The following is a 25855-nucleotide window of genomic DNA, read 5'->3' as shown; positions in this document are numbered from 1 at the left end:
TGATATCCAGACACCCAATGGGCCTGCCTGGCATAGCGCCACCACCTGGCCAAGCAGGAAATGTGCCAGAAATGGACAATGCCTTAAGTGATTGATCTGAAACTTTATAAAATATTGGATTTCATTATTGTGATGATATTCACATGCGTAATTCACCGGCCTAGCATAGCGCCACCTTCTGGCCAAGCAGGAAATGTGCCAGAAATGCTCTATGCTTTGAATAAATGGTCTGAAACTTCTCAGGTTAATAGATATTATGATTATGATGATATCCAGACATCCAATGGGCCTGCCTGGCATAGCGCCACCACCTGGTCAAGCAGGAAATGTGCCACAAAATGGACAATGCCTTAAGTGATTGATCTGAAAGTTTACAAACATTTTGGATATCATTATTGTGATGATATTCACATGTGTAATTTTCATGCCTAACATAGCGCCACCATCTGGCCAACCAAAAAGTGTATCAGAAATGTTCTTTGCTTAAAATGAATGGTCTGAAATTTCTCAGGTTAATATATATTATGATTATGATGACACCCAATGGGCCTGCCTTGCATTGCGCCCCCACCTGGCCAAGCGAGTAAATGTGGCAGAAAATAAAATACAAAACAAATAGCACACGCATCAAATATGTACATTTCACAAACGCAACACGTCGGTGTTTTGTTGGATTTCGACATGTCACGGGTTGCGGCCCGCAGGTGCTCGGGCCCGCCATTGCCGCTTGCGGCTATATTTATTATTATTATTGTTATTCCACTTTTTTGCTTTCCTGTTTTTGAGGTGGCTAACATGGTCAAAAATTCTTGAAATTTGGCACACACGTCAGGTGTCACGCAACGCAGTTAGGTACAAGAGCTTGACCTCGGGTGTGGCCCAGAGACTCGCTAGCTCCCCCTTAGGTGACTGATCCCGTGGTTGGCATATATTTTGAGGTGGTTAACATGGTCGAAAACGCATGAAATTTGGCACACACATCAAGTGGTACAGTGAATAGACAGGGATAAAAGCTTGGCACCGGGCGTTGCCCAGGAACTCCATAGCGCCCCCTTATGTCACAGTGACTTGTGGTTGGCATATAGTTTTAGATACACACACCAAATTTGGTGGGTGTATGCAACTCCCAAAACCAAACGACTTTTGTATTAACATGCCATTAGCCACGCCCACAGGAAGTGAGGTAACTGAGAATTTGTGTGATGTGGACATGATCAATTTTAACGTACTCCTCCTAGACGGTTGATCCGATTCATGTCAAAGTTGGTATACATGACGCCGAGATGTTCCTGATTCTAAATTGTGAAGCCTTTTTTTGATATGTTGTAATTTTACGAAATGGCGAAATTATTAATTTTAATACCCTTCCACATAAACAATAAATGTGTTATAATTCACCATGCATGGCTTGAAATGTTTTAAATTTCACAGGTCATTGAAGACCATGTTGATGATAATATTCACATGCCCATAATGCATGTTTGGCATAGCGCCACCAACTGGCAACAGAAAGAATGACAATTATACTGATGTAACATGATCAATTTGAACATACTCCTCCTAGACGGTTTGTCAGATTCATTTGAAATTTGGCAAACATTATGCCAAGATGTCGCTGATGTTAAATTGTGAATGGATTTTTGAATGTTGTAATATATTTGATATGATTTTAATATCTCACCACATAAACAGGAAATGTGTCATAAATCACAGTGCATTGAATGAATGGTCTGAAACTTCTCAGGTTAATAGATATCATGATTATGATGATATCCAGACACCCAATGGGCCTGCCTGGCATAGCGCCACCACCTGGCCAAGCAGGAAATGTGCCAGAAATGGACAATGCCTTAAGTGATTGATCTGAAACTTTATAAAATATTGGATATCATTATTGTGATGATATTCACATGCGTAAATTCACAGGCCTAGCATAGCGCCACCTTCTGGCCAAGCAGGAAATGTGCCAGAAATGCTCTATGCTTTGAATAAATGGTCTGAAACTTTTCAGGTTAATAGATATTAAGATTATGATGATATCCAGACACCCAATGGGCCTGCCTGGCATAGCGCCACCACCTGGTCAAGCAGTAAATGTGTCAGAAATGGACAATGCCTTAAGTGATTGATCTGAAAGTTTACAAACATTTTGGATATCATTATTGTGATATTCACATGTGTAATTTTCATGCCTAACATAGCGCCACCATCTGGCCAACCAAAAAGTGTATCAGAAATGTTCTTTGTTTAAAATGAATGGTCTGAAATTTCTCAGGTTAATATATATTATGATTATGATGACACCCAATGGGCCTGCCTTGCATTACGCCCCCACCTGGCCAAGCGAGTAAATGTGGCAGAAAATAAAATACAAAAACAACTAGCACAAGCATTAAATATGTACATTTCACAAACGCACCACGTCGGTGCTTTGTTGGATTCCGACATGTCACGGGTTGCGGCCCGCAGGTGCTCGGGCCCGCCATTGCCGCTTGCGGCTATATTTATTATTAGGGCCCGAGCACCGAAGGGCGCAAGGCCCTATTGTTTTTGTAAGGATTATTATTATTATTATTATTTTTCTATATTATTATTGTTATTCTACTTTTTTGCTTTTCTGTTTTTGAGGTGGTTAACATGGTCGAAAACTCTTGAAATTTGGCACACACGTCAGGTGTCACGCATCGCAGTTAGGTACAAGAGCTTGACCCCGGGCGTGGCCCAGGGCCTCGTTAGCGCCCCCTTAGGTGACTGATCCCGTGGTTGGCAAATATTTTGAGGTGGTTAACATAAACGAAAAGTCTTAAAATTTGGAACACACATCTAGTGATACAGTGAATAGACAGGGATAAAAGCTTGGCACTGGGCGTTGCCCAGCAACTCCATAGCGCCCCCTTATGTCACTGTGACTTGTGGTTTGCATATAGTTTTAGATACACACACCAAATTTGGTGGGTGTATGTAACTCCCAAAAACAAACAACTTTTGTATTAACATGCCATTAACCACGCCCACAGGAAGTGAGGTAATTGAGATTTTGTGCGTTGTGGACATGATCAATTTTAACGTACTCCTCCTAGACGGTTGATCCGATTCATGTCAAAGTTGGTATACATGACGCCGAGATGTTCCTGATGATAAATTGTGAAGCGTTTTTTTGATATATTGTAATTTGACGAAATGGCGAAATTATTAATTTTAATACCCTTCCACATAAACAATAAATGTGTCATAATTCACCATGCATGGCTTGAAATGTTTTAAATTTCACAGGTCATGGAAGACCATGTTAATGATAATATTCACATGCCCATAATGCATGTTTGGCATAGCGCCACCAACTGGCAACAGAAAGAATGACAATTATACTGATGTCACATGATCAATTTGAACATACTCCTCCTAGTCGGTTTGTCAGATTCATTTGAAATTTGGCAAACATTATGCCAAGATGTTGCTGATGTTAAATTGTGAATGGATTTTTGAATGTTGTAATATATTTGATATGATTTTAATATCTCACCACATGAAGAAGAAATGTGTCATAAATCACAGTTCATTGAATGAATGGTCTGAAACTTCTCAGGTCAATAGATATCATGATTATGATGATTTCCAGACACCCAATGGGCCTGCCTGGCATAGCGCCACCACCTGGCCAAACAGGAAATGTGCCAGAAATGGACAATGCCTTAAGTGATTGATCTGAAACTTTATAAAATATTGGATATCATTATTGTGATGATATTCACATGCATAATTCACAGGCCTAGCATAGCGCCACCTTCTGGCCAAGCAGGAAATGTGCCAGAAATGCTCTATGCTTTGAATAAATGGACTGAAACTTTTCAGGTTAATAGATATTATGATTATGATGATATCCAGACACCCAATGGGCCTGCCTGGCATAGCGCCACCACCTGGTCAAGCAGTAAATGTGCCAGAAATGGACAATGCCTTAAGTGATTGATCTGAAACTTTATAAAATATTGGATATCATTATTGTGATGATAATCACATGCGTATTTCACAGGCCTAGCATAGCGCCACCTTCTGGCCAAGCAGGAAATGTGCCAGAAATGCTCTATGCTTTGAATAAATGGTCTGAAACTTCTCAGGTTAATAGATATTATGATTATGATGATATCCAGACACCCAATGGGCCTGCCTGGCATAGCGCCACCACCTAGTCAAGCAGGAACATGTGCCAGAAATTGGCAATGCCTTTATTGATTGATCTGAAACTTTACAAAATATTAGTTATCATTATTGTGACGATATTCACATGTGTAATTCACATGCCTAGCATAGCGCCACCATCTGGCCAAGCAGGAAATTCAAGGCTTTGATGGATTGATCTGAAAAAAATAGCACACGCATCAAATATGTACATTTCACAAACGGACAACATCGGGGCTTTGTTGGATTCCGACATGTCACGGGTCGCGGCCCGCAGGTGCTCGGGCCCGCCATTGCCGCTTGCGGCTATATTTATTATTGTTATTCCACTTTTTTGCTTTCCTGTTTTTGAGGTGGTTAACATGGTCGAAACCTCTTGAAATTTGGCACACACGTCAGGTGTCATGCATCGCAGTTAGGTACAAGAGCTTGGCCCCGTGCGTGGCCCAGGGACTCGCTAGCGCCCCCTTAGGTGACTGATCCCGTGGTTGGCAAATATTTTGAGGTGGTTAACATAATCGAAAACGCATGAAATTTAGCACACACATCAAGTGGTACAGTGAATAGACAGGGATAAAAGCTTGGCACCGGGCGTTGCCCAGGAACTCCATAGCGCCCCCTTACGTCACAGTGACTTGTGGTTGGCATATAGTTTTAGATACACACACCAAATTTGGTGGGTGTATGTAACTCCCAAAAACAAACAACTTTTGTATTAACATGCCATTAGCCACGCCCACAGGAAGTGAGGATATTGAGATTTTGTGCGTTGTGGACATGATCAATTTTAACGTACTCCTCCTAGACGGTTGATCCGATTCATGTCAAAGTTGGTATACATGATGCCGAGATGTTCCTGATTATAAAATGTGAAGTTTTTTTTTGATATGTTCTAATTTGACGAAATGGCGAAATTATTCATTTTAATACCCTTCCACATAAACAATAAATGTGTCATAATTCACCATGCATGGCTTGAAATGTTTTAAATTTCACAGGTCATTGAAGACCATGTTAATGATAATATTCACATGCCCATAATGCATGTTTGGCATAGCGCCACCAACTGGCAACAGAAAGAATGACAATTATACTGATGTCACTTGATCAATTTGAACATACTCCTCCTAGACGGTTTTGCAGATTCATTTGAAATTTGACAAACATTATGCCAAGATGTCGCTGATGTTAAATTGTGAATGGATTTTTGAATGTTGTAATATATTTGATATGATTTTAATATCTCAACACATAAACAGGAAATGTGTCATAAATCACATTGCATTGAATGAATGGTCTGAAACTTCTCAGGTTAATAGATATCATGATTATGATGATATCCAGACACCCAATGGGCCTGCCTGGCATAGCGCCACCACCTGGCCAAGCAGGAAATGTGCCAGAAATGGACAATGCCTTAAGTGATTGATCTGAAAGTTTACAAAAAATGTGGATATCATTATTATGATGATATTCACATGTGTAATTTCTATGCCTAACATAGCGCCACCATCTGGCCAACCAAAAAGTGTATCAGAAATGTTCTTTGCTTAAAATGAATGGTCTGAAATTTCTCAGGTTGATATATATATCATGATTATGATGACACCCAATGTGCCTGCCTTGCATTGCGCCCCCACCTGGCCAAGCGAGTACATGTGGCAGAAAATAAAATACAAAAGCAAATAGCACACGCATCAAATATGTACATTTCACAAACGCACCACGTCGGTGCTTTGTTGGATTCCGACATGTCACGGGTTGCGGCCCGCAGGTGCTCGGGCCCGCCATTGCCGCTTGCGGCTATATTTAGGGCCCGAGCACCGAAGGGCGCAAGGCCCTATTGTTTTTGTAAGGATTATTATTAGGGCCCGAGCACCCGAAGGGCGCAAGGCCCTATTGTTTTTGTAAGGATTATTATTATTATTATTATTATTGTTATTCCACTTTTTTGCTTTCCTGTTTTTGAGGTGGTTAACATGGTCGAAACCTCTTGAAATTTGGCACACACGTCAGGTGTCATGCATCGCAGTTAGGTACAAGAGCTTGACCCCGGGCGTGGCCCAGGGACTCGCTAGCGCCTCCTTAGGTGACTGATCTCGTGGTTGGCAAATATTTTGAGGTGGTTAACATAATCGAAAACGCATGAAATTTAGCACACACATCAAGTGGTACAGTGAATAGACAGGGATAAAAGCTTGGCACCGGGCGTTGCCCAGGAACTCCATAGCGCCCCCTTACGTCACAGTGACTTGTGGTTGGCATATAGTTTTAGATACACACACCAAATTTGGTGGGTGTATGTAACTCCCAAAAACAAACAACTTTTGTATTAACATGCCATTAGCCACGCCCACAGGAAGTGAGGTAATTGAGATTTTGTGCGTTGTGGACATGATCAATTTTAACGTACTCCTCCTAGACGGTTGATCCGATTCATGTCAAAGTTGGTATACATGATGCCGAGATGTTCCTGATTATAAATTGTGAAGTTTTTTTCCGATATGTTGTAATTTGACGAAATGGCGAAATTATTCATTTTAATACCCTTCCACATAAACAATAAATGTGTCATAATTCACCATGCATGGCTTGAAATGTTTTAAATTTCACAGGTCATTGAAGACCATGTTAATGATAATATTCACATGCCCATAATGCATGTGTGGCATAGCGCCACCAACTGGCAACAGAAAGAATGACAATTATACTAATGTCACATGATCAATTTGAACATACTCCTCCTAGACGGTTTGCCAGATTCATTTGAAATTTTGCAAACATTATGCCAAGATGTCGCTGATGTTAAATTGTGAATGGATTTTGGAATGTTGTAATATATTTGATATGATTTTAATATCTCACCACATAAACAGGAAATGTGTCATAAATCACAGTGCATTGAATGAATGGTGTGAAACTTCTCAGGTTAATAGATATCAAGATTATGATGATATCCAGACACCCAATGGGCCTGCCTGGCATAGCGCCACCACCTGGCCAAGCAGGAAATGTGCCAGAAATGGACAATGCCTTAAGTGATTGATCTGAAACTTTATAAAATATTGGATATCATTATTGTGATGATATTCACATGCGTAATTCACAGGCCTAGCATAGCGCCACCTTCTGGCCAAGCAGGAAATTTGCCAGAAATGCTCTATGCTTTGAATAAATGGTCTGAAACTTTTCAGGTTAATAGATATTATGATTATGATGATATCTAGATACCCAATGGGCCTGCCTGGCATAGCGCCACCACCTGGTCAAGCAGTAAATGTGCCAGAAATGGACAATGCTTTAAGTAATTGATCTGAAAGTTTACAAACATTTTGGATATCATTACTGTTATGATATTCACATGTGTAATTTTCATACCTAACATAGCGCCACCATCTGGCCAACCAAAAAGTGTATCAGAAATGTTCTTTGCTTAAAATGAATGGTCTGCAATTTCTCAGGTAAATATGTATTATGATTATGATGACACCCAATGGGCCTGCCTTGCATTACGTCCCCACCTGGCCAAGCGAGTAAATGTGGCAGAAAATAAAATACAAAAACAAATAGCACACGCATCAAATATGTACATTTCACAAACGCACCACCTCGGTGCTTTGTTGGATTCCGACATGTCACGGGTTGCGGCCCGCAGGTGCTCGGGCCCGCCATTGCCGCTTGCGGCTATATTTCACTATTATTATTGTTATTCCACTTTTTTGCTTTCCTGTTTTTGAGGTGGTTAACATGGTCAAAAACTCTTGAAATTTGGCACACACGTCAGGTGTCACGCATCGCAGTTAGGTACAAGAGCGTGACCCCCGGGCGTGGCCCAGGGACTCGCTAGCGTCCCCTTAGGTGACTGATCCCGTGGTTGGCAAATATTTTGAGGTGGTTAACATAATCGAAAAGTCTTGAAATTTGGCACACACATCAAGTGTCACACAAAGCAGCTAGGTAAAAAAGCTTGGCCCCGGGTATGGCCCAGAGACTCGCTAGCGCCCCCTTACGCCCCCTTAGATGACTGATCCCGTGGTGGGCATATACTTTCAGCTACACACACCAAATTTGGTAGGTGTCTGTATCTCCTCAAGATGAACAACTTTCGTATGTACAATGCATTAGCCACGCCCAACAGGAAGTGAGGTATTTGGGATTTTGTGCAGACTAATATGTGATGAAATATGTGATGAATCGTGATGCTAAAAGAGGTGCTTCCCATGGGTGAAAACGCATGAAATTTGGCACACACATCAAGTGATACAGTGAATAGACAGGGATAAAAGCTTGGCACCGGGCGTTGCCCAGGAACTCCATAGCGCCCCCTTATGTCACTGTGACTTGTGGTTGGCATATAGTTTTAGATACACACACCAAATTTGGGGGGTGTATGTAACTCCCAAAAACAAACAACTTTTGTATTAACATGCCATTAGCCACGCCCACAGGAAGTGAGGTAATTGAGAATTTGTGCATTGTGGACATGATCAATTTTAACGTACTCCTCCTAGACGGTTGATCGATCCGATTCATGTCAAAGTTGGTATACATGACGCTGAGATGTTCCTGATTATAAATTGTGAAGCCTTTTTTTGATATGTTGTAATTTGACGAAATGGCGAAATTATTAATTTTAATACCGTTCCACACAAACAATAAATGTGTCATAATTCACCATGCATGGCTTGAATGGTTTTAAATTTCACAGGTCATTAAAGACCATGTTAATGATAATATTCACATGCCCATAATGCATGTTTGGCATAGCGCCACCACCTGGCAACAGAAAGAATGACAATTATACTGATTTCATATGATCAATTTGAACATACTCCTCCTAGACGGTTTGTCAGATTCATTTGAAATTTGCCAAACATTATGCCAAGATGTCGCTGATGTTAAATTGTGAAGGGATTTTTGAATGTTGTAATATATTTGATATGATTTTATTATCTCACCACATAAACAGGAAATATGTCATAAATCACAGTGCATTGAATGAATGGTCTGAAACTTTTCAGGTTAATAGATATCATGATTATGATGATATCCAGACACCCAATGGGCCTGCCTGGCATAGCGCCACCACCTGGCCAAGCAGGAAATGTGCCAGAAATGGACAATGCCTTAAGTGATTGATCTGAAACTTTATAAAATATCAGATATCATTATTGTGAGGATATTCACATTCGTAATTCACAGGCCTAGCATAGCGCCACCATCTGGCCAAGCAGGAAATGTGCTAGAAATGCTCTATGCTTTGAATAAATGGTCTGAAACTTCTCATGTTAATAGATATTATAATTATGATGATATCCAGACACCCAATGGGCCTGCCTGGCATAGCGCCACCACCTGGTCAAGCAGGAAATGTGCCAGAAAATGGACAATGCCTTAAGTCAGGGATTCCCAAACTGTGGTACGCGTACCCCCGGTGGTACGCGAGCTGCTTCTAGGGGGTACGCGAGATGAAAAGGGCTATGGCGGACAGGTGTAAAATGAAAATTTTAAATCTTTTGTAATTAATTCATGAATAAATACATAATTTCGAATCAGGTCATAATGATATGGAAACATGAAATTAAAGGATATCATTTATAATGTGTTCATCAAAAAAAGGGTAGCTTATTAAACATGACGCCTGGAATAGCTAATAGAATGCGTTACTTTTGAATGCGTTGGATGGTCTGTGGTCGGTGGGGGGAAAGTTTCGCGGATATAACAGGTTTTTGAAAACAACAAAAACAGAAAGGAGGGAAGGAGCAAAGCTAGGAGTTATTTCAGATGGGCAAGAAAGGTAACATTAAGCTAGGCTTTACATTTAACAAACTAAAGGTAGCCTAAGTTTAGCCTTTCTATAGGCTGTATAGCCTAATGTTGTCCAAACGAATACATCCTTGTCAGGCGTTGTTGTAGGCCTATTATAAGATATTGTATGTGGATGTAGTTAGGCTACTATGCAGGCTACTTTTCATAACTTTTTAACTGACCAAATGCACGCACCTAAAACCAGGAAACGGACAAATATTGTCAACGCGGGGAGGGAGGGGGGTTATATGCGTTATGTTTTTATGTGTTTATGTGTTGGATGGTGGGGGTACGCGAGCCGAGTCGGAATGTAGGCGGTGGTACGCGGGGGGAAAAGTTTGGGAACCGCTGCCTTAAGTGATTGATCTGAAAGTTTACAAAAAATGTGGATATCATTATTGTGATGATATTCACATGTGTAATTTCCATGCCTAACATAGCGCCACCATCTGGCCAACCAAAAAGTGTATCAGAAATGTTCTTTGCTTAAAATGAATGGTCTGAAATTTCTCAGGTTAATATATATTATGATTATGATGACACCCAATGAGCCTGCCTTGCATTGCGCCCCCACCTGGCCAAGCGAGTACATGTGCCAGAAAATAAAATACAAAACCAAATAGCACACGCATCAAATATGTACATTTTACAAATGCACCACGTCGGTGCTTTGTTGGATTCCGACATGTCACGGGTTGCGGCCCGCAGGTGCTCGGGCCCGCCATTGCCGCTTGCGGCTATATTTATTATTGTTATTCCACTTTTTTGCTTTCCTGTTTTTGAGGTGGTTAACATGGTCGAAACCTCTTGAAATTTGGCACACACGTCAGGTGTCATGCATCGCAGTTAGGTACAAGAGCTTGGCCCCGTGCGTGGCCCAGGGACTCGCTAGCGCCCCCTTAGGTGACTGATCCCGTGGTTGGCAAATATTTTGAGGTGGTTAACATAATCGAAAACGCATGAAATTTAGCACACACATCAAGTGGTACAGTGAATAGACAGGGATAAAAGCTTGGCACCGGGCGTTGCCCAGGAACTCCATAGCGCCCCCTTACGTCACAGTGACTTGTGGTTGGCATATAGTTTTAGATACACACACCAAATTTGGTGGGTGTATGTAACTCCCAAAAACAAACAACTTTTGTATTAACATGCCATTAGCCACGCCCACAGGAAGTGAGGTAATTGAGATTTTGTGCGTTGTGGACATGATCAATTTTAACGTACTCCTCCTAGACGGTTGATCCGATTCATGTCAAAGTTGGTATACATGATGCCGAGATGTACCTGATTATAAATTGTGAAGTTTTTTTTTGATATGTTGTAATTTGACGAAATGGCGAAATTATTCATTTTAATACCCTTCCACATAAACAATAAATGTGTCATAATTCACCATGCATGGCTTGAAATGTTTTAAATTTCACAGGTCATTGAAGACCATGTTAATGATAATATTCACATGCCGATAATGCATGTTTGGTATAGCGCCACCAACTGGCAACAGAAAGAATGACAATTATACTGATGTCACATGATCAATTTGAACATACTCCTCCTAGACGGTTTGTCAGATTCATTTGAAATTTGCCAAACATTATGCCAAGATGTCGCTGATGTTAAATTGTGAATGGATTTTGGAATGTTGTAATATATTTGATATGATTTTAATATATCACCACATAAACAGGAAATGTGTCATAAATCACAGTGCATTGAATGAATGGTCTGAAACTTCTCAGGTTAATAGATATCATGCTTATGCTGATATCCAGACACCCAATGGGCCTGCCTGGCATAGCGCCACCACCTGGCCAAGCAGGAAATGTGCCAGAAATGGACAATGCCTTAAGTGATTGATCTGAAACTTTATAAAATATTGGATATCATTATTGTGATGATATTCACATGCGTAATTCACAGGCCTAACATAGCGCCACCTTCTGGCCAAGCAGGAAATGTCCCAGAAATGCTCTATGCTTTGAATAAATGGTCTGAAACTTTTCAGGTTAATAGATATCATGATTATGATGATATCCAGACACCCAATGGGCCTGCCTGGCATAGCGCCACCACCTGGTCAAGCAGGACATGTGCCAGAAATGGACAATGCCTTAAGTGATTGATCTGAAAGTGTACAAACATTTTGGATATCATTATTGTGATGATATTCACATGTGTAATTTCAATGCCTAACATAGCGCCACCATCTGGCCAACCAAAAAGTGTATCAGAAATGTTCTTTGCTTAAAATGAATGGTCTGAAATTTCTCAGGTTAATATATATTATGATTATGATGACACCCAATGGGCCTGCCTTGCATTACGCCCCCACCTGGCCAAGCGAGTAAATGTGGCAGAAAATAAAATACAAAAGCAAATAGCACACGCATCAAATATGTACATTTCACACACGCACCACGTCGGTGCTTTGTTGGATTCCGACATGTCACGGGTTGCGGCCCGCAGGTGCTCGGGCCCGCCATTGCCGCTTGCGGCTATATTTATAATTATAATTTAATATTCTAGGCTACTTTCACGAAGTCTGTAGTTCTGTCAAAATGTATCTTATCTATGAACAGACTACATGGTTATCTTTCTTAGACTTCGTAGATGTAGTTACTACAATTTGGAAGCGAATTTCAAAGTGTAAATATGGTGTTAATGTGTAAACAGACCAACCGCGATTTTGCAATGAAGTGAATAGAGTCATTTTAGGTACTACTTTCACGAAGTCTGTAGTTCTGTCAAAATGTATCTTATCTTTGAACATACTACATGGTTATCTTCCTTAGACTTTGTAGATGTAGTTACTACAATTTGGAAGCGAAATTCGAAGTGCAAATATGGTTTAAATGTGTAAACAAGACGCCTGATGTTTAATATATGTTAATGAATGGGCACAGTATTATTGTGTACAGTAATGGGCTATCAGTAGTATGTAAACAGTTAGTTCATGTGTTATGTGATTTACATAAACTAGTAAACAACAGAAATGTTAAAAGCTGGTATTGTGTTTCCTGAATTCTTACATTCAGGCATTCAAATGAAATGTAATTAAATAGCATATCAATCATGCAACAATGCAAAAACAATGAAACTAGTGTAGGCCTAATTATATTTTACATTAGTAAAGCAGTTCTCTGATGTGCATGCTTTCACAAACTTTTGTGAACAATCTTAGCACTTTAAACATTGACTGTTTTGAAGTGCATGTAGGCAATATAGTATAAAAATAATAATAATTGTGATATCATTACAATTTGATGGGGGGGTGGGAGGAGGGGGTGGGTTCATGTAGGTGGGCCCTATGACCCCAAAGTATGCCTTGACTGGGCCTCAGGTCAAATAAGTTTGAGAAAGGCTGATGTAGACGACAAAGCAGCAAGGAGGCGCCGTGTGATCATTTAAACAAGTTTTATGACAAGGTCGATGAGGGTGGGAAAAATCGTAAATTTCTGTGCAAACTTTGCCCGCACTTCAGTCACATTCAGTCACATTGTCTTTTAAGAAAATGCAGTCCATTTTTCGGTTCCAGCAGCCAACAACCTCAGAACTGACCCTTCAGGCCTCTCAGGAGGCGCTGGCCTTTAACCGCAGCCAGAAGAGAGTCAGCAGAAATTTGATTGCCTTTAAAAAATCTGACTTCTTAAAAAATGTTAAACTGGCTGCATTACGTGATTATTTCTGAGATTCTGATAAGTTTTTAACCATGACCTATACACAGTTCTGGTTTGAAAATGTATCTCTTAAAATAATCACTTTATGCCGTCAACTTAAGATGGCTTACTAGCAACTACCTAATTACCCTAGCAACAACCTAGAAACCACCCCTGTAATGTCAACCTAGCGACCACCATAGCAACCAGCATAGCAACCATGTTATTTATGCGTTTTAGCTTATTGGATGTTGCGTTAATGCAGATAACTTTTGATCCGTGTGCCCGATTTTCATAAATGAGGTACCGTCGGAATCCTTGGATGAGGCCGAGTTCCATGCCACTGATTAAACCCACTCTTGCAGTTCCTCGGAACCGCAATTCTAGTTATAATTTAATATTCTAACAGCGATCCCGTTCATCTTGCCCCTTCCAATCATCACCTTCTGTGATCTCTCCATCCTCCATACTCTGAGAAAGCCGGATCCTTCATCGGCCTGTAGATGGTGGTGTTGAGCGAAGGGTAGGTGATAGAGTTGATGTTGAAATGTACTTTCTGCTGAGATAAATACACACATTCACACAAAGGAACCTTAGATCTTCCAATGCTAATCTTTTACAGTTTTTTTCTGAATGCTTAAACGCTAACCGTGATTAGTTATAGCACAATTTCTAAAACTATTAATTTGTATAGCAAAACCACTAACTGAGTTTGCAAAACTAAAAGCACAAACACTGCTTTGCACTCAGTTTGCAATTTTATAACAGACACTCTGCAAAACTGTAGGTACAATCAACTGCACTCTTTTTGCAGAACTGTAAACACAACTCATGCTTTACACTCAATTTCCAAATGATCAACACACTTCTAGCAAAACTATGCACATGTACTGTATGCCTATTTTTTACACTATTTTGGCAACTGCCTGGCACACTGTCACATCATGAAAACTTTATGAAAACTGTTTTAGATAATTAGTTCACTTTGCAATCGGCCTAAGCAGTGTAAAAAAGCCACAAAGCTGTCTGTGTGGAGTACAATGAAGGGAGCAGGAAGAGTAAGAAGAGTGAGAATTAGAGGAGGCCTAGGAAGAGAATGTGGAGGTGAAGAAGTAGGAGGAAGAGGACGCAGAGGTGAAGAAGTGAGAGGGAGAGGACGACAACGACAAAGAGGTGAAGTTAGAGGAAGAGGACAATGAGGAGCAAGAGGAGGAGGAGGAGGAGGAAGAGGAAGGGTAAGAAGAGTAAGAAATAGCCCTTTTACAGGCAAATAAAATCAGTCTACATGTGGGGATATTGACCAGGCATCATGTCAGGCCTGGATACGGCATCCCAGAATATATTTTTCCCAGTGCCTTGGACAAGAGGACATTGCAGTGAAATTGCTATTTTGATGTGTGTAAATAAACACCAATACTTGAAGTTTGGATCCCTGTATGTTTACAGAACTATGACAAAAGTATGACCTCGAATTGACATAGCCTTGTGCACAGAGAAAGCAAAAGCCAGATGTGTTTTTTATTCATACCATCAGTGTGTAGTTGGCACATTGTGTGCTTAATATTATGATGGCTTGTGTTTACTGTTTGATTCGAATACACCATTTTTGCAAAGGTGTGAAGAGTTAAGCAAGGTGTGTTAGCTTTTGCAAGAGAACTACAATGTTTTGCTGATTTGGTGAAAGGTTTTCCTATTTGTGTGTAGACTTAAAGTGTTACCCATTATTCTTGACATTAACTTGCTCACTGCACATGCACAAACATTCATGGCATGGCTATTACCATGGTAACAGAAATAAAGCGTAGAGAGCACAACTAAACAGAAAGCAGAACCATATAGACTCAATCAAACGTACCGTCAACTCCTTACACAGCTCTACATTACACCTTCTCCTTCATGTTGCCATTTGCCGCCTTAACAAATGATGATTGAAAGATTGTTTCCAGTTTCAACCTGTTATGTTTTATCCCCCATATTAATTAGGCCTCTGTCAAAATAAATCCTCTAAAAGGCTCAAACACCCTCAGCCATAAATGTTGTAAATACTGTATATTATACAAAAAGCAAACAATTTACCTGGCTATGAGTGAGATTTATGTAGGGTTCAATGAAGGCCGTAGTGTGTTTGTGTGTGTGTGTGTGTCTCATAACTGAAGAGAAAACTGCAAGAGATATGTATCTGTTGGTCACATACACTTGCACGCAAGCACAAACCACTGATGATTAAGAAGATGATTAAGATGTCCATGTAACAGTACATCTTTCTGTCACACACACACACACACACACACACACACATATGCACACACACACACACACACACGTACAGGGGGGACATTTCATAACATGTGCCTGTGTGTGTCTGTGTGTGTGTGAATGAGTATCCTATCATATGTTGTTTTTGTGATGTAAATAATGTGCATGTATGTGTACAGTTTGTTTGTGTGTGTCTGAGTGTGTGTGCGTGTTTGTGTGTGTGTTTGTGTGTGTGTGTGAGAGAGAGAGAGAGATACACATTTAATATACTTTATTTGATTCCACTTTACAAGTCGAGTTACATTATGAATCAAATCTTCTGAATAATCCAGTAGATTAAAGCAGTTCAGCAATCTATCATGAGTTGTTACAGGTCAAGGGAATAGGAAGCATCATCTCTTCCAAATAAGCATGCTCCTATAACTGCTGATATATCCCCCGTATTACAGTAATTAGGCCTCTGTCAAAATAAATCCTCTAATACCCTCAAACACCCTCAGCCATAATTGTTGTCAGTATATTATACAAAGAGCAAACAATTTACCTGGCTATGAGTGAGATTTAGGGTTCAATCAAGGCCGTAGTGTGTGTGTGTGTGTGTGTGTGTGTGTGTGTGTGTGTGTGTGTGTGTGTGCGTGCGTGCGTGCGTGTGTGTGTGCGTGCATGCGTGTGTGCGTGCGACGTGCGTGTGTGTGCGTGCGTCATACCTGTCAACATTTAGCTTTCCAAAAACGGGAGATTTTTTTTCGGGGGGGGGGGGGGGTCAGTGTTTATACCGGATCTGTGTTTGCATATTTAATACGTTTCATACACGTGTTTCAACACTGCATTTCGGTCGTTGCTTTTACCTTACCATTACCTTACGCATGCCAGTTATGTATTCACCAGCTGCCTGCCTGCAGCCTACTTCTAAAACTCCAAAGCTGCTTGCTGTCAGATTTGGTTCCGAGGGAACAAGTTCAGTATATCAACAACACTCAATAACAGTTTATGTGATGTGTTAATCAATTAAATTCCCAACAATTTCACAACAGCTAGTTCTGGAGTAGGCCATTCAACTAGCCCGCTTGCTTAAGACAAGACTCAGGCTGCGCAGTCGGCACCCGCTTCCTTATTTGGGTTTTGGGTTGCCAGGTTTTAGCCTATGACAAAACGGTTGAAATTGAAACTAAGTGATCGTGTATGTGTAGGCTAGGGTGTATTTCATACACAACCTGGCAACCTGAATGGATCAATGATTTTAAAATGAAGTTTGATGGCCATGCAAATTACGGGAGTTTTCCGGGAGAAATAACAAAACGGGAAGGTGCTGGGAGATGACCTTGAAATACGGGAGAAACCCGGGAAAAACAGGAGTGTTGACAGGTATGGCGTGCGTGCGTGTGTGTGTGTGCGTGCGCTTGTGTGTGTATGGTGCCGACATGTTCTCATAACTGAAGATAAAACTGCAAGAGATATCTGTTGGTCACATACTCTCCCACGCAAGCACAAACCACTAAAAGATTATTAAGATGTTCATGTATCAGTACATCTTTCTGTCACACACAAACACACACTTCATAACATGTGCCTGTGTGTGTGTGTGTGTGTGTGTGTGTGTAATTGAGTAGCCTACCATATGTTGTTTTTGTGATGTAAATAATGTACAGTTTGTTTGTGTTTGTCTACGTGTGTGTGTGTGTGTGTGTGTTTGAGAGAGAGAGAGAGAGAGATAGAGAGAGAGTGAGAGAGATACACATTTTATATACTTTATTTGATTCCACTTTACAAGTCGAGTTACATTAGGAATCAAATCTTCTGAATAATCCAGTAGATTAAAGCCGTCCCTGGTGTGTAAGTCGTTTGAGCAGCTCGTCCAGGTCGAGGTGGTGAGTTTTGGAGTTGGCTGTGCCCGGCGTGGCTACCCTGGCGTGTAACTACATGCAGTTCATCGAGGACGTCATCGGCACATACAGCTGAACAACACCGCCCTCTAGTGGTCACACAGGGAGGAGCTCCCCACCTCTACCTGATCTCTCTCTTTCCTTCTCTCCTCTCTCTTCTGCCTTTCCTCCTGTCTCTGATCAATAAAGTTTCAAGCAGCACCAAACATGTGTTTGTTTGATCCTGAATTAGCCACATACATTTCAGTCATCAGCTGGTCAAGCACAGCTCGATTTGCTTGCCCTGACTACACGCCACTGACACACATGTAGACCCACAAGTATACACACACACAAATGCAAACCCACAAACACTTACACTCACACACATGCAAGCCCACACACACGTATACACACACCAAAGTGTAGATCCTATCTCATGTTCTGCTGAAGTTAACAGGAAGAGAGGCTGATGCCAGAGAGTGATAGTTCTGTGTGTGTGTGTGTGTGTGTGTGTGTGTGTGTGCGTGTGTGTGTAGGGGGGATTCATAATTATGCAACAACATTACAAAGGAACATAGGTATATGCTCAACTGACCTAACATAAACAAAATGCTTGCAGATGGACCAAACCATTTGGCGCAGAAGCAAGGGGTGGATGAGACCTTAGATAGTCTTCACTTTTTTGCCTATACACTGACTTTGCATTTCATTTGGCATTTATTATGAAATGTAATTACATACATACAGTACATACATAAAATATCCAGGTAAAATAAAATATATTCTAGACTTTTAATGGACCCTCTCTCCCCTTGGGGCCTTGATAATCAGTAGTGGTTTTACCCCCAGTCCAACACCCCTGTGTGTGTGTGTGTGTGTGTGTGTGCGTGTGTCTGTGTGTGTGTGTGTGGTCACTGTATTTAATAGCTGTGGTCTCGGTGCATTCCAGCAGACTGCAGACATGAACCTCAGGGTCTGTCTCTGTGTGACCCTGCTGCTCAGCTCAGCTACAGGTGAGATGCCCTGTGTGTGTGTGTGTGTGCGTGCTGTGTGTGTGTGTGTTTGTGTGTTTGAAGAAGTAAATGAGAGATGTGTTTTGATCAAAATGGTCAGATCATATACGTATCATATAAAGATATATATACTTATATATAATACTTATATACTGATTAAAATGGTCAAATCTGTGGTATGACCAAAATGCCAGAGTATCAGATCCAGTGGAGCAGCCTCTTGCAGCGCAGCATTTAAGGGCTTACACTATGTCCTAACAGGATACAGGCGAGCCACTGTCAGCGTTATCTGTTGTGGGGCAGCCGTGGCCCACTGGTTAGCACTCTGGACCTGTAACCAGAGGGGTTGCCGGTTCGGGCCCCGACCAGGAACCGCTGAAGTGCCCTTGAGCAAGGCACCTAACCCCTCACTGCTCCCCAAGCGCTGCTGTTGATGCAGGGAGCTCACTGCGCCGGGATTAGTGTGTGCTTCACCTCACTGCATGTTCACGCTGAGTGTGTTTCACTAATTCACGGATTGGGATAAATGCAGAGACCAAATTTCCCTCACAGGATCAAAAGTGTATGTATGCTTATACTTATCTGTCTACACTGAATCTGTTAAATATGCCCTTCTATTGCGTCGTATTCCTCATTCAAAATAGCAGAACAAAGTGAGCGACAGAAAGAAAGTAGAAACTGGACGCCCAACAAAAGGTCTCTCAAAACATTGCACTGCATCACGCTGCTCGCATCACTTGCAGTCAGGACTCTCCAATTGAAAACAATGTAAACGGATTTTATTGCTAATGTTCGCTCATTAAACTCGGCATTTCGACAATAAAGTTGAAATATCATATCTACTTTAATCTCGACGTGTCGACTTTAAAGTCGACATGCCAACATTAAACTCGAAATACAGTTTAAACATAGCCTACAGTTTAAGTTATGTAGCCTACACTAACACACAATATGTGACATGAATAATAAGCTTCAAATAAGTGTTATTTCAAATAGATTTCAGATATTCAGATAGATTGCGTCTTGTCTGTTATCTACTCATTGCCGTCATCGTGAAGCGCTGTATCTCGCTGTTATGGAATACCTATGCCATTTATATAGCTAGAATAAAACATGCATCCAATGATATAATGTTTCTATACAAAATGTTATTGTGCATGTGTATGTAGAATACATAGGGTTGCCAGGTCGGGAGGACAGCTTCATTCGTCCCTCCATAGACATTCAGCAATAGGCTGAACAAACAAACAAACAAACAAGCAATGTGAAAATCTAGGATGGGGGAGAGCACTTAGTATGCCTAGTCTAGTGCAAGCATGAAGTTGAACCTTTAGATGAAAAACACTCTTTAATAATAGCCTACAATAAATAAACCGCTAATGACATTTACTTTTGACCATCGCATTTATCGCCTGTAACTCCGTGATAAGGACCTATCACCTATCAAAAAGTATTTGGCTGAGCAATGGAGGTTAATATGTTCTATGTTTTGTCCACATGATATACAGTAGGCCTATGTCTAATCATTGTTGCACTCGAAAAAAACTGGAATGTTTCATTCGTCCTCCCTTTCAATCATCCCCAGCGGTCATTCTCTCTATCTTTATTCTCAAAATGTTGAGTTTAATGTCGACACGTCGAGATTAAAGTCGACATGATATTTCAACTTTATTCTCGAAATTTCGAGTTTAATGTCAACATGGCGATTTTAAAGTCAACACGTCGAGATTAAAGTCGACATTACATTTCAACTTTATTCTCGAAATGTCGAGTTTAATGTCGACATGGCGACTTTAAAGTTGACATGTCGAGTTTAATCTCGTCATGGCAAAAATATTTTTTCTTCATGTGTGGCCCTAATATGTAGGTTAGGACATGGTGTAGTACAATTCTACTTTTAATATTCTGGTTGAAATATTTCACAATGTTTGGTGTGGAACGCTGAAGGTGCCATTGCATTTGTTGTGTTTATCAAGATAATATTTGATTTACCAAAGTGTGTGATTATAATACTAAATAGTGCGCTCATTTTACTAAATTGTGTCCTCAATTTAATAAATGGTTCACTAGTTCGCCCTTCGATATGATTGCTTCAGCTAGACTAGAATGTATGGGAGAAGTGCGTGTTTGGCAAGGTAGCTGTCCGTGGTCCTGGAGTGCCTGGAGCGGACATCGCGATAGAGCGATGACCGCTTGCACCCCCTGTGTAAGGAGGATGAGTAACAGGGCAATTGGTGAAATGGAGGAGTAGGGGGAGGAGGGGGGATGATTTCGCGAACGTCGGAGCGTGTGACGTATGGAAAAGGAGGTCGGCTTAAATAGGCATACCCTGCGGCGGCAGTGGGTGAGTTAATTGCTGTCAATCATCCCGCAGGCTCCTCCCGAACTTTGTTTAGAAAACATCATTTCACTAGTTCGCCCTTCGATATAATTGCTTCAGCTAGACTAGAATTTATGGGAGAAGTGCGTGTTTGGCAAGGTAGCTGTCCGTGGTCCTGGAGTGCCTGGAGCGGACATCGCGATAGAGCGATGACCGCTTGCACCCCAAAGATCGCAGAGAAAGGCCGCTGGCCGCTACCAACTACATAAGTGCTTGCTGAGCGAGTCATAAATCCGCTAGATTGGAGCGGATGTAAGACTGGTAGGCATCCGAGGACCAACGGCCCAGTATTTTAATTTGTTGCTCCGATAAGCCGTTGAGCGCAGCTGTTGTGGCAGCTCCTATCCTGAAGGAGTGTGCGGAGTAGCGATCCGCGGGAAACCAGATTTGACTAGAATGATTTTAAGAGTGTCTGGAATCTGTGGCGAGTGATGGGTAGCCCTTCGTCTGACACGAAGAGCGGGCTGGTAGACGAAGCTTGAGCTGACCGATATGAGATGTAGTGAGATAGGTATTGGAAAGGCTGAAGATCTGAGGCGGAGTTAAAATGGATATGGAGTGTCCTTTCGGGACTGATCGGTTTTACTCTGTTTGATGGTAAATCGAATGGTGTCTTGGTCTAGCTGCTCTAGATCTGCGATGCACGGGTGGACATCGGGAATGAAGAGAGACGAAGGGCATGTAAACTCGCTACATCTCAGCAGCCCAAAAGGCCAGTGAAGCATAACGGAGATGGTGGAATCGGAATGCGGTGACATGAACCCTTTGCGAAGGGTAGCGAGGCAGGTGGCGAGAATGCTTGAGGTAATGGGAAGGCGGGAGTCTTGGGGGACTGGCTGTTGCCTACGGATACCTTTAAATAGCAAGCCTATCCTGGTGTCGGAGAAGGAAGGGCATTCGGAGCCGTGGAGGCGTTTGTAGCAGAAATGAATGCCGGCTAGGTAGACTCTAATGGAAGAGACTTTGATCCCGAGTGAAGTGTGGGCGTAGGTAATAATGATGATATGGTGACAGCATCGAACTGGGAAATGGTAGTGAGTGCTTTGCGTGGAACTGTTTGAAGCACGACCAAGCAGTCCGGGACTGCATGGTCCTGGGTGCGAGGGCTTGAAGGGCTAGGTCGGCCGTGATGGGCTGAAGATAAATCCCAGAGATTCAGAAGCTAAGACGAGAGAGAGTCAGCACTTTCATTGTGGCGACCGGGGACGTGCGCGGCTCTTATAATAACTGGTAGCTGGCTGCTATCCAGATTAGACGCCTAATAAGAGGGGAAAGTGCAGGCGATTTGAGCTCGAGTTATTAATGACATGCACTACGGCTTCGTTGTCGCTGTGGAATAGCACACTCTTGGAGGTCCACTCATTCCCCCAGGTAGGGCCGTAATGGCTACGGGGTAGAGTTCGAACACGGCTGACGATTCGTTTTCAGTTGTTAGCTCTCTGAACTCTAGTGGCCACGGGGATGCAAACCGGCGCCTTTTGAAAAGCCTCCGAAGCCTGTTGAGGGGGCTGCGTCGGTGTACAACTGGAGGTCTTCTGGAGATGATTGGCAGTCGTCGTAGAACATGCACAGACCATTCCATTCGTCTAAAACATCCTCCAGTGTTTGATATCGGCCAGACACTGGGCATGTAGACACGACATCTTCGAGAGATGGGGTTGCTGAGGCGCAGTTTATGAGATGCGAGATGAAAGGGCGGCCCTGGGGAATGGGTTGACTAGTGGACACTCGACCGCGCCGTGACTGGGCTATTGCAGAGAGGACAAGATGGCTTGAGTCCTAGGAAGCGCGGTTATGGAGCTCCATATCGAGCGCGCCCCAGTAGGGGTTTTGGTTCCAGAGGCCGACTCTGGCAGCGCATTTTGCTGAAAACAGCCGGTGGTACGTATACAAATGGGCTCCCCCGTAGGACACGGCTAGGCCGGCGAGGATGGCCAGGTAGTCATTTAGCTCTTTGCGTCGGCTGGGGAACATGAAACAGATGAGTTCTGTGTAGTTGGTAAAGCTACGGTGAACTCGGGGAATGACAGAATCTTTGATGCTGGGCCAGAATGTTTTAAAGACAAACCAGTTCGCCGCAACTAATTCCCGGTTATGAGAGGGAATAGGAAGGGAGGGACGAATGGTAGAAAGGTCTACGTCTGCACCTGACGAATGAGGTTCCTGGTGGACGCTGTGACGGGTGGTGGTTCAAATGCTGCAGCGTGAGGAGGCGGTGGCAAGGCCTTTGCTGTGGCTAATGAATAGCTTGGAAGCCGGGATGGGACGTCGTGATCCAAAGCACTCGCTGAATGCTGATGACCCGCTGCGGCGGGCTGGTCTAGCGCGGAGCCGGGGAAGAAATGGGAAGGGAGAAAAGGGGGGGAGGGGGGGAGCGGTCGCTGACGCGACCGGAAGGGGAGCAACCTGGGTCGCGGGAAGTGGGACGGGGAAGGAAGGAGGGTTAGGGGGGGAATATCGGCGCCGGCTGAGACCAGGTGCTCGCTAGCTCGTAAGAGATATGGGGAGCTAGCGAGGTGAATCTTCGAACTGACGCTTCGTGAGTTGAGGCGTGCAGTACAGACGTGGCTCCCGGAATGGAAAGGGGAGGGGGAAAAGGGGGGAGGGAGGGAGCAGTCGACGGACGACTGGAGGTGGGGCAGCCCTGGACCGAGTCCTGGCTAGGGGAGGTGGATGGGGGAGGGAAAGAAGGGGTGGGGGGAATAGCGACGCTGTCGCTACCGGGGCCGTCTGGCGGAGTGGGGTTGGACCCGGAAATACGGCGGAGATGCGGTGGGAATGGGCCTGAGCCGCTGACGTGGCAGTGGCTGTGGCTGGAGCAGCGGAATGATACGCTCTGAAGGTGTGGTGCCGGAAGTGCTGTCGGCGTGCCCGGTTCGCGAGGTGGCTGGTGATGTGTGAAAAGACCGGGCTATCCGACTGCGTTAGAAGGCGGAGGAGATGGAACTTCCTAGCAGACCTACGGAACGCGATGCCGCGGGAATGGAGAGTGCTGCGGATGCGAGCCATTCTCGGGGCTTGGTGGAGCCGACATTGCATGGGTCTTGGAGCTCAGCGTAGCTGTTGCTGCATGGTTCTCGAGGCTTGGTGGAGCCGAAGTTGCATGGGTCCTGGATCTCGGCTTAGTTGTTGCTGCATGGCTCTTGGGGCTCGGCGGAGCCGTTGTAGCAGGGGCTCAGCGGAGCAGTTGCTGCATAGGTCTCACTGAAGCTGTTGTTGCATCGGGTCCAAGCTCATTCCGTACCATCTGTGGCAGCCTTAAATAATTCAACCTGGGCTGAAGAACTTTTAGAATACCGTTACCTGATAACATGACATATTCAGCATGATACGACATACAACGCATAAAACATGATAAGCAGATAAGCATGATAAGGCATGAATAGCATGAATGGTGAGTATCCAGATGGAATGAAATGGCTGTGGCTGATGAATAGCTGGGTAGACGGAACGGGATGTTAAAGCTGGAACGTGCAGCGTGAGGAGGTGGTCGAAGGCCTTTGCTGTGGCTAGTGAATGGCTGGGGAGCCGGAATGGGACGTCGTGATCCGAAGCACTCGCGGAGTGCTGATAATCCGCTGTGGCGGGCTGGTCTAGCGCGGAGCCGGGGATGGGTAGGGGTAGGGGGGGAAGGGAGGGAGCAGTCGTCGGAACGACTGGAAGAGGGGCAGCCCTGGACCGGGTCCTGGCTGGGGGAAGTGGGCGGGGAAGGGGAGGAGGGGGCGGAGGGAGTAGCGACGCTGTCGCTACCGGGGCCGTCTGAAGAAGTGGAGTCGGATCCGGAAGTACGGCGGAGATGCTGCGGGAAGGAAGTCGGTGGTTAAGAACCTGGGCCGCTGGCGTGGCTGTGGCTGAGGCAGCGGAGTGATACGCTCTGGAGCGTGTGGTGCAGGAAAGCACTAATTGTAGTATTGCTTGTAGTGTCTTAACATTAAAACACAAGTGTTAAGCAGTGAATTTTGCTGCCGTCTCCTGGCTGTCTGGGCAAACTGCTTTGGGTTTGCTGTAAACAATAGTTATTTACAGTGCAATACTGTAAACTCCCTCCTGTCGGTGTTGGCATGGAATGAAACAATAGACCGGTGTTCAAAGAGTGTCATTAATATATTCTGGCTGTAGACTGGGGTTTGAGGGCCTCCTGAGAGCAAACGCAACTGCCCACAAAGCACTGCTTGCTGGCGAAGTGCTAATTTTAAAACATACAAATAACCAGTCATTGTAACCAAATGACTTGAGTTTATTTGCAAAGCTTATATCAGTGAACTAGCTTGTTGCTATACCCCGTAGAAGCTACATGAATAGCCGGCCATCGACACCGGACGAGTTGACAATCAGGGTCCTTGCTGTCTGCGTCGCCTGATGCGAATTACAAAGTGTACTATCGCTTTAATAATTGCTGACGTCTGCGACGCAGCGCCATTGTTTAAACAGACTGCAGCACGAGCCAGCGAAATACTGGGCACTTAAGGTTGAGGCTTGTCAGTTCGTTATAAGTGGCTTAAATATCCAACAACGCTAGTATCAGTTTATGAGAAGTCACTGGACGACTAGAGGAGTGAATTAACAAGACCTGTTCGTTTCCGATGCCAACACGGATTACGGATTGAGTGATCTTCGGAAGATAGGCCTCCGCTGGATAGTGGATAGCCTACAACTTCAGACGCTTGGCGTGCCGAGCCATGTGGAATTTAGAGC

The 25855-nt window shown here is 43.3% G+C and overlaps 1 protein-coding gene across 1 annotated transcript in view; it reads left to right on the top strand.

The window, feature by feature from the left end:
- The first annotated feature begins 18728 nt into the window (after nucleotides 1-18728).
- The window catches only part of LOC143137558 (serine protease 27-like), an 18103-nt gene continuing 10976 nt past the window's right edge, over nucleotides 18729-25855 (top strand). The window contains exon 1 of the mRNA XM_076297797.1: nucleotides 18729-18780. Within this exon, the coding sequence (XP_076153912.1) occupies nucleotides 18729-18780 (52 nt within the window). The remainder of the gene's footprint in view (nucleotides 18781-25855) is intronic.

The sequence above is a fragment of the Alosa pseudoharengus genome, unplaced genomic scaffold (assembly GCF_046254945.1).
Source record: "Alosa pseudoharengus isolate Yale_2024_CS ecotype anadromous, Long Island Sound unplaced genomic scaffold, YU_APseudo_1.1 YU_APseudo_1.1_scf_21, whole genome shotgun sequence".
Classification (NCBI taxonomy): domain Eukaryota; kingdom Metazoa; phylum Chordata; class Actinopteri; order Clupeiformes; family Clupeidae; genus Alosa; species Alosa pseudoharengus.
The sequence above is the reverse complement of the archived record's forward strand: the minus strand, read 5'-3'. Positions and strand labels throughout refer to the sequence as shown.